At 43.0% G+C, this 15,198-nt stretch overlaps 1 protein-coding gene across 1 annotated transcript; it reads right to left on the minus strand.

The window, feature by feature from the left end:
* Positions 1 to 718: 718 nt before the first annotated feature.
* On the minus strand, positions 719 to 3,961 carry LOC149128276 (secretoglobin family 1D member 1-like). The gene is made up of 3 exons (XM_089304155.1): positions 3,907 to 3,961; positions 1,845 to 2,032; positions 719 to 748 (listed from the first exon to the last, which is right to left on the minus strand). The coding sequence occupies exons 1-3, from the start codon at positions 3,959 to 3,961 to the stop codon at positions 719 to 721; spliced, it is 273 nt and encodes a 90-aa protein (XP_089160281.1).
* Between the last annotated feature and the right edge of the window lie 11,237 nt (positions 3,962 to 15,198).

A 15,198-nucleotide genomic window follows, 5' to 3' on the forward strand; every position in this document is an offset into this window, starting at 1 on the left:
TTCTGAAGTTATTAGGAGAAGTTGATGAGGGAAGCATTTACCTAAGAAGTGGGTAAGAGGTTACACACTAAGGAGCTATCTGAGGGCATAGATTCAACAAAAAGAGTTTGGTGGATGGTGACACTTGAAAATGCACCTCAGATTGAGAAAGTGGTAAATTATTGACACTGTGCATGGCGTAGGTTAAAACTGCAGAGAAGGAGTGCGCACTAAGCAGAGTGACAGTTGAGATGATGAGGACATCACACTCATGCTGCTACTGAGGCTGTGAATAATGTGACTGGTGGCTGGTGAGACTGGGACCATCCCCAAGTCCAGGCCTGAATAATCCTATAACTGCTATTTACCCTTTACCCTCCTTCTCACTCATGGTCACAATAGTAGGGAGTCTGTGAAGTAAGGCAGAAGACTTTCTGACTATATATATATATATATATATATATATATATATATATATATATATATTGTGATGCCTGAAACTTCCAGTGCCTTTGGATCCTGGCTCTCTGCAATTGACACCTACCAACACCAAAAGACAAATTCATTATTAAAACCCCATGATTCAAGGACAGTGACTGTAGTTTAATAACAAGACACACAGATAAGTGCACGAGAAAATGATTTATTAAAGGAAGACATTGAAACCTTTACATTGAGAACTGAAGATCAGGGTGTTCTTGGAAGACGGTGGTAACCAGGATCCAATATAGCTTACATCTCATTGATTACATTCATTCACAATTTCTGCCTGAAATTGAGAGAATGTAGGAATAAAAAGTAAAGTCAGTCACACGTATCCTGGAGGTAACAGGTTAACAAATCCAAGACATCACTGAAAAGCTGATTTGAAATAAGTTTATCTTGGAACAATTTTCAAGTAGTGCATGTTTTTTAAAAATAATATGACCTGAAGACCTCACCCTGAGTGGCCCAATGGTGCAGTTCAGGTCTCTAATGGAAGAACTTGAGTAAATAAATGGACAGAAGTGCCCAGGAGTTGTTTTCTGTAATGTCTCAGGATAGTGGACTCTGCTTTCACTTCCAATGGAGGACCCAGGCCTGAGAGACTTGGAGCAGAACTGGGGTGGGACTTTGGGAAGCTCTACATTCAGGGTATAGATCCTGCCTCATGACCCATGCAATTCTTGGCAGTGAACTTCAGTTTTGATGGACTTTGAAAATGAACTCCATGATCCACACTCAGATGCAGATGACCTCAGATATCCCTCCAAATCACCAGCTTTCATGACATACCCAAGTGACTGCTCCTGTTATGCATAGCATAGGAGTTAAAGCAACAAGAGTGTCTGCCAAGGGTAATGGCAGGGAAGAGAGTTGGAGGCGAGGAGGGGAAAAATGGGTCCTTAGAAGCTGGGATGGTCTCCTGGCTCTTCAGAACCTAGTAGAGAAACTCAGCCAATGATCTTTCTGGCAGAAGACCTGCCTCACTTCCCACCCTCTCTCTGACTCCATGTTCAACATTCTCAAAACTCTGGTGAGACTCCCCAGTGACTGACACACCCTGGTGAGTGGAGTTTTCCCTCAGGATTTCTACTAGTCAGGAGCATAGGAGAGCTTGGCCCTTCAACATCACTTCCCGTGTTCCAGGCTCTCTATGTCATGACACAAGGAGGAAGAAGGCAACCAGGTGGATGACCTGAGATGGAGGAGCTTGCCCAGGAATATCTGTGCACCTGAGTTTAATTCAGCAGATGTACTGCTGGCATCCGCTTTGTGGCAAGGCATATTCCCATTACATTTGTACCCCATAGAGTGGCAAGCTGACCTCATGCCTGGTGGTATGGCTGAATAGGTGCCCCTTTATATGAAGGAGAAGAAATTACCAAGATTTTTCCAATCAAGGCTCTGTCACTATAAGACATTGTATCTGTGCATTTCTTTGCTTCCACCATTGCTTCTGAACCCGCTGAAGGTGGCCCATATTTGGCCAACTGTTGTCTGAACTGCTCCTTAGTAGCAAACAGGAATGCTGAGCTTTCAGAGACAACATCTGGGCAGACGACTGCATTGCCTAGAGCACAAAAGTAGACACAATTTGCATAAGGAAAGCCTTTTCCCCCATGAGTTTCTCATGGAAGACTACATAGCATTCCTAAGGTTTTATGTTTTTATTCTAAAACTGTGCTGATGGCAGGGAAAGATCCTCTCAGTAGCAACTTCATCAGAATTTCTCAGCAAGTGGTGAAACTCAGTTGAGAAAACCAGTTTCTGAATCACTCATTCAGTGTCTGTTTTTCTGAACACAATCCAATACTTTGCTAAGCTTTTCCATTAGCTGAAATTCCAATTTCTAGATTTTAACCAACTCAGTTTTCCTGTCCATTCAAGAAACCTGATTAGTCCTAGATGTTGAAGAAGAGGAGTTTGGGGCATCCAGTTTGGAAGTGAATGGTACTCAGAATCTTACCACAGATCTGAGATGTGAGAGACCACCTGAGAATGGCCAGAGTTGATTACTGCTTTAAAGTTTAGAGGTGCTATTAGAGACAAATTTGGGGAATTCAGAACGTGCCATTGTATGCAGAACAGCTAGAAGCTAAGTTTCAAGGACAATTAGTCTCCACCCAGGTGAGAATCTCATAAAGGACACTGTGTTGGGCTCTTTCATTCTGCAGGAAAGTATGGAACCCTTAGACTGAGGGGAAGGACCAGTGCCCATTCCTGACCATACTGGGAGTTGTCCAGAAACCTGTAGAAATCACTGCTCCTGGTCTTGATTCCCCATTCCCTGAGGGCTGGCCACCATCTTGCATACAGAAAGGATACTGCAGGCTCCACTGAGACCCAGTATACAGACAACATCAAGCTTTGGCCAGGATTTGAAGAGGATAGGATCAGAGACAATACAGTGAACCAGGAGTAGGTTCAGAAAATAAGAGGATAAATAAGACTTAGACAGTCTTGGCTCATCCTGAGGCAGGAAGATGTGTGAAGTATTGTTTTGTTGAAGGAGAAGATAGGATTAGTTTTAACTCAATAAAAATCTTAGTTCTATTAGACCTGCTCTACCATTATTGGAGCACCTCTATAAAGTCAATAATACTCTTTTGAAGGTTTATTATTCAGGGATTCAAAAATATGCCTAGTCTTCTGGGAAAAAGGAGCTCTATGGAATTCTTTCCATGCATAACTTTTCTAATATTTGAATTTATGAACACAGGTGTTGAGGATGGGCTGGGGTTTGCATGCAGCAAGTAAATCCAATTGCAATTCCCACATGCCACATTGCAGCACCCATTTGAGTCCAGGGTTCTCCCCTTCTGATCCAATTTTCTACTAATGTTCCTGGGAAGGCAGTGGAGGATAGGCTGACTACTTGGCCCCACCCCCACCCTTGTGGGATACCCAAAGGGAGCTCCTAGCTCCTGGCTGAAGTTTGACCCTGCTTTGGCTTTTATGTTCAACTGAGGAGTGAACCAGCAGATGAAGTGCTCTTTCTCTCTCAACTCTCTCTCTCTACCACTTAAATATATAAGTATGTAAATCTTTTTAAAAAGTCAGTGAGGGCTCAATTGTCACCTGAAAGTATCTGGGAGCAGAATGTCTGATCACTGCAGTTACCAGCTTCCTATTGACAGCTGGCCTTTGATAGGCTTAATCTCACTTGATTCTCTGCTGACTGGAAACACATGTGTCAGCCAAGGAGTGGGACTCTAACAAGACTTCCTAAAATTTCCTTCAGAGAGTTTTCATGTATGATTTCCTTAGCACTGGGAAATTGAAAAAAAATAAGCTTTGGGGTAAGCAGAATGGCCATTTTAGTAAATTTAGGAAAATCTTTGGAATGTTGGGCTCTTCCAGACCCCATCCCTACCCCAAATAATATCACCCCAAATAATAAGAGCAGGGAAGGCCCTTACCAGACTCATCAAAAATCATACTCACCCTCAAAGCAACAAGAGGCCAGAATGACTAGCACGAGAGACACTGACAGTTTCATGATCATTAATTTTCTGTTGAGCTCTCAGCTTTAGAAATTGAAGAGAGATCTATACTGCACTACAGGAGACCCTGGAGATCAGGGGAATTTGTACCTGATGAATGCTTCTGGTCCTGCCCACAGAGGCAGGTGCCAGGTCACAAGACTGGTGTCCAACCCTCCTTTCTGAGGGAGAGCCATTGTCACTCCCATACCCACATCTCTGTACACAGGGCAGCAGCCTGAGGGATCTCTGCTCTACATGCCAGCCATGAACTCAGAATGCCTTGAAATGACCTTTGAGCCTCAGTTTGCTTTTGAGATTTTGATTATTGTACCATTTTTCTGTCAACATAGAGTCACAAATGTGTTCTGAGAACGTGAGGGTTGGAGTAGAGGACAGGAAGATAGGGGTAGGAAAGCCGAGAGACTGGGCATTGGTTATGGCAGAGAGGTCCATAAGAAGACGCTAACTAGGGGTCTTTCACATGCACACTGATCCAGTTGAAAAAGCTGTTTCCTCTACTGGTCTCCCTTTCCGTTTCCTCCTAACTTAGTTATATTAAAGCATGGTTAAAGAAATGTTTACGTGAGAAATATCTCTTGAGAATCCAGCTGTTACACCTGATTGTGCTGAGCTCACAGCTCAGTCAACTTCTTTCCTTAAGTGTGACATGGGCATATCACAGAGGTTCACATTTTCAGTTCTGTAAGATCAAGTCTAGGGGGTGTTGTCAGCAAGCACACAGAGCAGGAAGTTCTGGAGGTGGCTTTTCTCACCAAACACAGATGGAATGATAATTCACAGATAAATTGCCTTTGTGAAAAATTTGAAACTAATTGAATGTCCTGTGTATCCAGGAGCATAATTGCAGATTCTCTCTAATAAGTAGGGACATTCTGGATACCCTTGCCCAGGGTACCCTGAACCCAGTGCAATGCCATAGTTCAGAAAGACATCTTTGATCTTAGGCAAGGAAAGGCATCAGACCTCATGTCCAGTGCTCTAACATTTTCTAGGGACAGCATTGTGGACTGGCTTTTGTCTGGAGAGTCTTGTGAGTGGTCTGAAACTGTCTAAGTACCCTTGGGAGAGTGCAAGTAATGACACTGCCTGGAGTCAGCGTTGATATTTCTCCTGCTCAGCATAGAATGAGCCCAAAACTACTGGATCATGATCCTTCCAGAAAAAGTAATTGTAGATTCTTGCATCTAGCACCTAAACTTCTCTCAGATGGTTGGTATAGACATCTCAAATTTATCTGTGATCCCAACAGGAAGACATCCTAAAAACAAAAAATGGTGGAGACTTGAAGATGGTAGGTGGATACCACAGGAAGATAGGAGATAGAGAAAAATAGAACACAGAGGAATTCAGGGTAGAGACCTTCTTCTATAGGATATTCTAACATTGAGTACAACTCAGTATACATTTGTACAAAACCATAACATATAAACCAGGAGTGAATTGTACTGTAATCTATGAACTTTGGACCATAGTAATATCTCATTGAAGGATCAGCTACTGTAATAAATGTAACACTCTTTTTCAAGAAGTTAGGGAAGGCTTGGAATGTGTTGGGCAGATGCTACATAGGAAATCTCTGAACTTTCTCTTTAAATATGGGTATAGCATTTCTCTAAAAATACCATTTTAAGCATAAGCGGAAAACTACCAATACTTTTAAGAAATGGACAAAGGATTTGAATAGACAGTTCCCAAAAGGAAAAATGCAAATGACCAACAAGGGTAAAAATGTCACTGGCCATCAGGGAAATGCAAATCCAAACCACAATGAGATATCACTTCACCCCTATTAGAATGGCTGTTCTGAGGAAGCAAGTAACAAGTGCTAGTGAGGATGTAGAGAAAATAGAACTCCTGTACACTGTTGGTTGGAATGTAAATCAGTACTGCTGCTATGGAAAAAATATGGTGATTTTTGAAAAAAGAAATAGAAATAGAACTACCATATGATCCAACAATCCCAGTACTGGGTACATAACCAAAATAAAATAGTTGTTTCAAAGAGATACTGCAGCACTGTTCACAATAGCCAAGATATGGATTAACCAAGGCATTCATCTTCAAATGAATGTGTAAAGCAAATGTGACATATATATGTGTGTATATACACACACACACACACACATACACACATATACACTCACACACAATTGGACAATATTCAGGCATAAAGAATATTTGTTATTTGCAGCAAAATGGATAGATTAACCTTTAAACTGGGGAACTCATTCCTGATGTATAAAAGTAAAGGATGGCTTTTACTTAATATATGTATAGGCTTTCTTCATGGACAGCTCATGGGCCTATTTATAATTCCCCCTTTATTATCACTACTACTCTAATTTACCCAGGAGAAAAGATATATCTTTGATCAATATGAATATTAATTCTAACCATTGATTTAAATATATGCACTACAAAAGATAAATTTGTATAATATTCTGTGACACATACACAATTTTTTCCATGTCTGTGTTACATGTTCCTTGCTATGCTTAGAAGCATGAAATTGTCTAAGCATAAAGCATGCCTAGAAACAAATATCAGGCTCATCTCTCAAAGCAGCCACTCAGGGTGACATCCTGAACCCTAATCCCATTGCTTTAAGTTTCTTGGATGAATATTTGATGATTGTGGAGGAAGGATGCAGCTGAACCGAAGCTGTAGTCTTCCTCTTTCCATCCCAGGGTGGGATATCTCTGCCCCTTTCCCCAAGGTTACCATTGCCATTTGACATAATCCCAAGAGCAAATCACAGAAGTGCTTAAGCAGAGTGAATAGCTTGTACAGAAGCCTGAGGGTAGTTGGCACCTCCCAAGGTCAAGGAAGGCAAAGACAATCACTACATTGGGTCAAGATGTGAAAATAAAAAGCCAGCCTCATCTGATGGAAATCCTAGCCAACCTTAACTAAGGACAGTTTAATATAATAAGAACAAGGAAAACAAACAGGGCACAGGTTTTGACCAAGTAGAAATATATGTGACAGCCAAGACACAGGTCCAATCCTCATTACTTGTGAATGTATTGTTTCTGTCTGGCATAATGTGACACCATTCATTACATAATTCAGCTGCTGCCTATGTTGTTCTCAGTTAAGAATACTCTTGATTTTACAAGTGGCTATCTGAGAGGGGTGTGTGCTTATGGATGTACTCTCTCTTTCACTCAGTGGACATTGATGGATTCCTTCATTTCCAAGTGAAATGATGAGCTCTACTATTGAAAGGAGTAACTTTCTACTTGCCTAGGACTTGATGGGGCTCTGGCTGCTGCCCAGGACATTATGATCTTGCCTTGCCACCTGTGCCAAAGGGCCCTCTTGCTGCTGCTTACCCATCTGAAAAAATACTTCACATAGGTATAGGTTTCCATACTAAATAGATGTGTTTTCTTTAACCTCCATTTTTTCCCAGGATATCTGGTTGAGTCATTCTCAAGTGAATCAGATACCAGAAAGCAGCTCAGGAGAAATTTGACTTGCAAGCTGGCATTCACAGGGAGAAGGAGAGCCAGAAACTCAGAAAACTGTGTTGTTTCTATAATTTTCTCTTCCCAAAAATGATTTTGATCAGGGTCCCAAAGGAAGTTGACAAACTAGAGAAGTCTAGAATCCTTCTGTGTCCTAAGTTTCTTATCATAACTTTTTTTTGAGCAGACTTGTTTGCAAACCTCTGGAGCTAACCCAGTTCCATTGCCTAGAGCAAGTCCCAGACATTGGTATTTTTTCTTAAAATTCTATTAAATGTATACAATTCTTTTGACAGGTAGAGTGGACAATGAGAGAGAGAGACAGAGAGAAAGGTCTTCCTTTACCGTTGGTTCACCCTCCAATGGCTGCTGCGGTTGGCACACCACGCTGATCCGAAGCCAGGAGCCAGGTGCTTCTCCTGGTCTCCCATGCGGGTGCAGGGCCCAAGCACTTGGGCCATCTTCCACTGCCTTCCAGGGCCACGGCAGAGAGCTGGACTGGAAGAGGAGCAACCGGGACAGAATCCAGTGCCCTGACTGGGACTAGAACCTGGGGTGCCGGCGCCGCAGGCAGAGGATTAGCCTATTGAGCCACGGCGCTGGCCTATTTTTAGCTTTCTGAAGTGTCTGCTTAGTGTCCTGCACAATGGATGCACCAATTTACATATCAGCCAACAGTGGATTAGAATACCTTTTTCCCCCACATCCTAGCCAGAATTTATTGTTGATTTCTGTATGAGAGCCATTCTAACTGGGGTGAGGTGAAACCTTATTGTGGTTTTGCTTTGCATTTCCCTGATGGCTAGTGGTATTGAGCATTTTTTCATGTGTCTGTTGACTATTTGTATTTATATTGAAAAATGACTGTTCTTCCAGTGCTGTGGCTCACTTGGTTAATCCTCCACCTGTGGCACTGGCATCCTATATGGGCTCCCTGTTCTAGTCCCAGTTGCTCCTCTTCCAGTCCAGCTCTCTGCTGTGGCCTGGGAAGGCAGTGGAGGATGGCCCAAGTCCTTGGACGCCTGCACCCGTGTGGGAGAACAGGAAGAGGCACCTGGCTCCTGGCTTTGGATCCACGCAGTGCACCAGCTGTAGCGGCCATTAAGAGGGTGAACCAATGGAAGGAAGACTTCTCTCTCTCTCTCTCTCTTTGTCTAACTCTGTTTGTCAAATATAAAAATGACTGTTCAAGTCTTTTGCAAATTTCTTAACTGGATTGCTTGTTTTGTTGTTGTTGAGTTTCTTGACTTCTTTATATACTCTGTATATTAATTCAATATCAGTTTCATAGTTTGTAAATATTTTCTCCCATTCTGTTGGGTGCCTCTTCACTGTTTTTTTGCAGTGCAGAAGCTTCTCAGCTTGATGTAATCTAATTTGTCAATTTTTACTTTGATTGCTTGTGCTTCAAGGTCTTTTTTCATCTAGTCAATGTTTTGCAGGGTTTCCCCAATGTTCTCTAGTAATTTTAAGATATTAAGTTATAGGCTGGTGCCGCAGCTCAATAGGTTAATCCTCTGCCTAGCGGCGCCGGCACTCCTGGTTCTAGTCCCGGTTGGGGCGCCGGATTCTGTCCCGGTTGCCCCTCTTCCAGGCCAGCTCTCTGCTGTGGCCAGGGAGTTCAGTGGAGGATGGCCCAAGTGCTCCTGCCTTTGGATCAGCACGGTGCGCCGGCCGCAGTGCGCCGGCCACGGCGGCCATTGGAGGGTGAACCAATGGCAAAGGAAGACCTTTCTCTCTGTCTCTCTCTCACTGTCCACTCTGCCTGTCAAAAAAAGATATTAAGTTACAGATTTAGGTCTTTGATCCATTTTGAGTGGATTTTTGTGTAAGGTAGATATCTTGTTTCATACTTTTGCATGCAGAGATCCAGTTTTGCCAGCATCATTTGTTGAAGAGATTGTCCTTGCTCCAGGAATTGATTTTAGCTCCTTTGCCAAAGATAAGTTGGTTGTAGATGTGTGGATTGGTTTCTGAAGTTTATATTCTGTTCCATTGGTCTACATTTCTATTTTCTATTTTTGCCAGTATTAGGCTGCTGTGTAGGATGTCTTGAAATGTGGTATTGTGATGCCTTCAGCTGTATAAAATTGTATAAATTTTCTTTAGCTATTCAGGGTCTCTTGTGTTTTTTTTTCCATTTGAATTTTAGCATGGCTTTTTCTAGATCTGAGAAGAATGTCATTGGAATTTTAATTGGGATCACATTGAATCTGTAAAGTGCTTTTGGTAGTATGGACATTTTGATGATATTGATTCTTCCAATACATGAACATGGAAGATTGTTCAATTTTTTGGTGTCTTCCCCTTTTTCTTTCTGTATTATTTTGCAATTTTCATTGTGGAGATCTTTGACATCCTTGGTTAAATTTATTTCAAGGTATTTAAATTTTTTTTGTAGGTATTCTGTACGGGACTGATTTTTTAAAAAAAGATTTTATTTATTTATTTGACAGGTAGTTACAGACAGTGAGAGAGAGACAGAGAGAAAGGTCTTCCATCTGTTGGTTCATTACCCAAATGGCTGCAAAGGCCAGTACAGTGCTGATCCAAAGCCAGGAGCCAGGAGCTTCCTCTGGGTCTCCCGTGTGAGTGCAGGGGCCCAAGCACTCGGGCCATCCTCCACTGCTATCCCAGGCAACAGCAGAGAGCTGGAATGGAAGAGGAGTAACCAGAACCAGCGCCCATATGGGATGCTGGCGCTGCAGGTGGAGGATTGACCTAGTGTGCCATGATGCCAGCCCCATTTTTTTTTAAAGGGGACTGATCTTAGAAGTTCTTTCTCAGCTATGGCATTGTCTGTATATGAAATATGGAGGCTACTGATTTTTGTGGGTTGATTTTATATCCTACCACTTTACCAAACTCCTTTACGTGTTCCAATAGTCTCTTAGTGGAGTCTTTGGATCCTCTACGTATAGAATCATGTCATCTTCCTTCTTTTTTTCCAATTTGTATCCCTTTGATTTCTTTTTCTTGCCCACTGGCTCTGGCTCCAGGACTATACTGAATAGGAATGGTGAGAGTGGGCATCCTTGTCTGATTCTGGATCTTACTGAGAATGCTTCCAACTTTTCCTCATTCATGAAAATGCTTGCTATGGGTTTGTCATATATTGCCTTCATTGTGTTGAGGTGTGTTTCTTCTATACCCAATTTGCTTAAGGTTTTCATCATGAAAGAATGTTGTATTTTATCAAATGCTTTTTCTTAATCTATTGAGATAATCATATGGTGTTTATTCTTCAGTTTGTTAATGTGATGTATCACATTTATTGATTTGTGAATGTTGAATCATCCCTGCATATGAGGGACAGATCCCACTGTTCTGGGTGAATGATCTTTTTTATGTGTTGTTGGATTTGATTAGCTCATATTTTGTTGAGGATTTTTGTGTCTATATTCATCAGGGATATTGGCTATAATTCTCTTTCTCCGTTGTACCTTTTTCTGATTTAGGGATTAGGTGATGCTGGCCTCAAAGAAGAAGTTAAGGGGGATTCCCTCCATTTCAATTATTTTGAATAGCTTGAGAAGAATTGAAATTAGTTATTTAAATGTTGGATAGAATTTAGTAGTAAAGCCGTGCAGTCCTGGCCTTCCCTTTGTTGGGAGGGTCTTTATTAGTGATTCAGTATCTGTCTTGGTTATTGGTCTGTTTAGGTTTTGTATGTCTTCCTGACTCAATTTTGGTAAATTGTATGTGTCCGGAAATCTATCCATTTCTTCTAGGTTTCCCAATTTGTTGTCATAGAGCTTTTTGTATTTATTCCTCATGATTCTTTTATTTCTGTGGTATCTCTTATTATGTTTCCTTTTTCATCTGTGATTCTGTTGTTTTGGGTCTTTGTTTTTGGTTAATTGGGCTGGTGGTGTGTCAATTTTATTTTTTAAAAAATACCAGCTCTTTATTTCACTAATTTTTTTTGTTTCAATTTTGTTTATTTCTTCTCATTTTATCATTTTTTCCTTCCTAGTATTTTTGAGTTTGGTTTGTTGTGATTTTTCTAGGTCCTTGGGATGCATTGATAGCTCATTTCTTTGGTACCTTTCCATTCCTTGATGAAAGCATCAATTGTTGGGGGTGCACACAAGAGCTGTTGCTGATAGTTATGTTCAAATTGGTGTCTGCCCTCTCCCAGCCAGTCATCTGCACGCTGTGGGGTTGGGCCTGGGCAGAGTTAGTAGGTTCACTATCCCCCTTAGGACTCCAGGCCATACTCACTCCAAGGTCTTCTCACTGTATCACCAGTAGAACAGATTGCTGTAGTCTGATCTCACTTTCCTCCAGCTCTCAGCTGCTGGGATCATGTGCTGTTTCTGTATTCGTTCTGCATGTGTGAATCTTTTGCACTGATCCACAGCGTACCTCTTTTTTTGTGACAGTTTTCTCTTTAACTCTTCTAAGAATGTCTTCCTCAACTTTTAAAAAACTTACTGTTTTAGCACTCTAGCCTCAGAATCAGCCCTTGAGGCATTTGGATCTGGCTAAAAAGCCCATTAGAGTATTTCAGGCAAAGAAAGCTAAGACACTGTGGCAAAAAAAATGACCTAAATGAAAGATCTCTGTGAGTGAGATCCCGGTGGAAAGAATGGGCCATCAAAGAAGGAGGTACCTTTCTCTGAAGGGAGGAGAGAACTTCCACTTTGATTATGGCCTTGTCTAAATACTAATGGAGTTTGTGGATCTGAAAGGCTTCCATAGCCTTGGCAGCTCATGGAAAGAGCCTCAGGTGATTTCTGATGTCATAAATAAGAGTGCCAATTGTTAAATCAACCACAGGAGTCACTGTGCACTTGCTCCCCATATAGGACCTCTGTACTTAATGAGTTGTGCTATGAGAATTAATGGTGAAACTTGTCTTCAAACAGTACTTTATACTTTGTGTGTCTGTGTGGGTGCAAACTGTTGAAATCTTTACTTAGTATAGAGTTGGTATTCCATATATAAAGATAATTAAAAATTAATCTTTTGCCGGCGCCGCGGCTCACTAGGCTAATCCTCCGCCTAGTGGCGCCGGCACACAGGGTTCTAGTCCCGGTCGGGGCGCCGGATTCTGTCCCGGTTGCCCCTCTTCCAGGCCAGCTCTCTGCTGTGGCCAGGGAGTGCAGTGGAGGATGGCCCAAGTGCTTGGGCCCTGCACCCCATGGGGAGACCAGGAAAAGCACCTGGCTCCTGGCTCCTGCCATCGGATTAGCGCGGTGCGCCAGCCGCAGCGCGCCGGCCGCGGCGGCCATTGGAGGGTGAACCAACGGCAAAGGAAGACCTTTCTCTCTGTCTCTCTCTCTCACTGTCCACTCTGCCTGTCAAAAAAAAATTAATCTTTTTTTTTGGACAGGCAGAGTGGACAGTGAGAAAGAGAGAGACAGAAAGGTCTTCCTTTTTCTGTTGGTTCACACCCCCAGTGGCCACTGTGGCCAGTGCTCTGCGGCCGGTGTGGCACGCTGATCCGAAGCCGGGAGCCAGGTGCTTCTCCTGGTCTCCCATGTGGGTGCAGGGCCCAAGCACTTGGGCCATCCTCCACTGCACTCCCGGGCCATGGCAGAGAGCTGGACTGGAAGAGGAGCAACTGGGACAGAATCCGGTGCCCCGACTGGGACTAGAACCTGGTGTGCCAGAGCCACAAGGTGGAGGATTAGCCTATTGAGCCGTGGCACCGGCCAAAAATTAATCTTAATGAGGAATGGGATGAGAGAGGGAGTAAGAGGTGGGACAGGACTGGTTGGGGGAGGGCGGGTTTTGGGGGATGAACTACTATATTCCTAAAACTGTACCTGTGAAATTTGTATTCATCAAATAAAAGCCTTCTGAACAAAATAAAAATAAAATCACTATGGGAGACCAGAGTAGGAAGTCTATCTTCAGTAACTTCTTTAAGTTGTGTCAATGCATCATTCCTGCCAAAGAAGGGAAACAATTTTCCTGATGACTTGTAGAAAGAAGGTTTGTGAGGAACCACAATCTGCTCCTGGTTGTTGGCAATGACTAGAATCTCTGCGTGGGTTCTATCTCTGATATTGAAACAAGTGACTGTGACTGGGGCTGTGGCATAGTAGGCTAAGCCTCTGCCGGTGGTGCTGGCATCCCGTAAGGACAATGGTCTGTGTCCTGGCTTCCAACACAGCTCTTTGCTATGGCCTGGGAAAGCAGTGGAAGATGGCCCAAGTGCTTGGGCCCCTGCACCCACGTGGGAGACTTGGAAGAAGCTCCTGGTTCCTGGCCCCTGACTTTGGATCAGCCCAACCCTGGCCATTGTGGCTATTTGGAGAGTGAACCAGTGGATGGAAGACCTTTCTTTCAGTCTCTCCAATATCTGTAACTCTGCCTCTCAAATAAATAAATAAAATTTTTAAAGATTCATTTATTTTATTTGAAAGGCCGAGATACAGAGAGGCAGAGAGAGAGAGAGAGAGAGAGATTGAGAGAAGTCTTCCATCTGCTGGTTCACTCCCCAGATGGCCACAATGGCCAGAGCTGCACTGATCTGAAGCCAGGAGCCAGCAGCTTCCTCCACATCTCCCATGTGGGTGCAGGGGCCCAAGCACTTGGGCCATCTTCCACTGCTTTCCCAGGCTGTAGCAGAAAGCTGGATTGGAAGTGGAGCTGCAAGGACTTGAATCAGCACCCATATGGGTTGTCAGCACTGCAGGAAGCAGTGGCTTTACCTACTATGCCACAGCGTCAGCCCCAATAAATAAAATATTTAAAAAATAAAAGAAATGAGTGACTGTCTCCTTTCCTATAATTTGATGGGGCTCTGGATGTTGCCCCAGTCATTATAGACTTGTCCTGTCAGAGGGCCATTCAGATGGTTCTTATTCATCTGAATATACTCCACAGAAGATACAGGTGTCCACTCTAAAAGGGTGCAATTTCTAAACTCCGTGTTTTGTCAGCACATCTACTTATGCCATTATCCTTTGAACAAAAAAAAAAAAACCCATTAGTCAGCCCAGGGAAAAGTTCACCTGCAAACCAACATTACAGTAAGAAGAATTATACCTGAGGATTCAGAAGAATGTGTCTGCACGACTTCTTTCCTCCCCAAAAAGGATTTGATAAGGGTTCCAATGAGAGTTCACAAACCAGAGAAGTCCAGATTCCTTCTCTGTCCTGTTTCTAGGCCAGATACTTACTAACCACTCCCAATGGCAAGCATGCTGCAAATATAAACCTTTGGCAGACTGTGTCCAATATGAGTGGAAGTGAAATGGCCACACCAAAGTACAGCTGATATTATACTTGCCCAAGAAAATTTGAAATCAGACCCAGGGATATTCTCCTAGGAGTGCAGGAGATAGAGCATCAGGGATTTCTGAACTCCACCAGGGCAGAGCAGAGAGCGGGAGATAAAGAGGAGAACTGTGGTGCAGTCACTGGTTAGTGGTGCATTAAGTCTGTCACTATGGAGTGCACTAAGTTAGATTCAGTTTGTTTCATTAGATAGTTCCATCATGTTTCCAAGATGGCCAAAGAGGGAAAAGATAAGCTGCTTTCAACCAGGGGAAAATAGCAGAATAAAAGTAGAAGAAGTGCATTCCCAGACAAGAGTTAAGAGAAGTTTGCAGAGGAAGATTCACAGAAGGATAAAGACACCAGGTTTCAGTGTGGAAGGTGTGTATGTGCAGTAATGAGCAGAGACACTAAGCACAACACAGGCAGCCAAGAGCTGGAGGAGTTGCCATCTTTGGAGAGTGAGCTGAGGGCAGACAGTGGCAGCCTGTGCCCCTAGTGATCCTGTCTGAAGGAGAGCCTTGTGG

This window comes from Oryctolagus cuniculus, chromosome 1 (genome assembly GCF_051225735.1).
Source record: "Oryctolagus cuniculus isolate XC-2025 breed Fujian yellow rabbit chromosome 1, ASM5122573v1, whole genome shotgun sequence".
NCBI lineage: Eukaryota > Metazoa > Chordata > Mammalia > Lagomorpha > Leporidae > Oryctolagus > Oryctolagus cuniculus.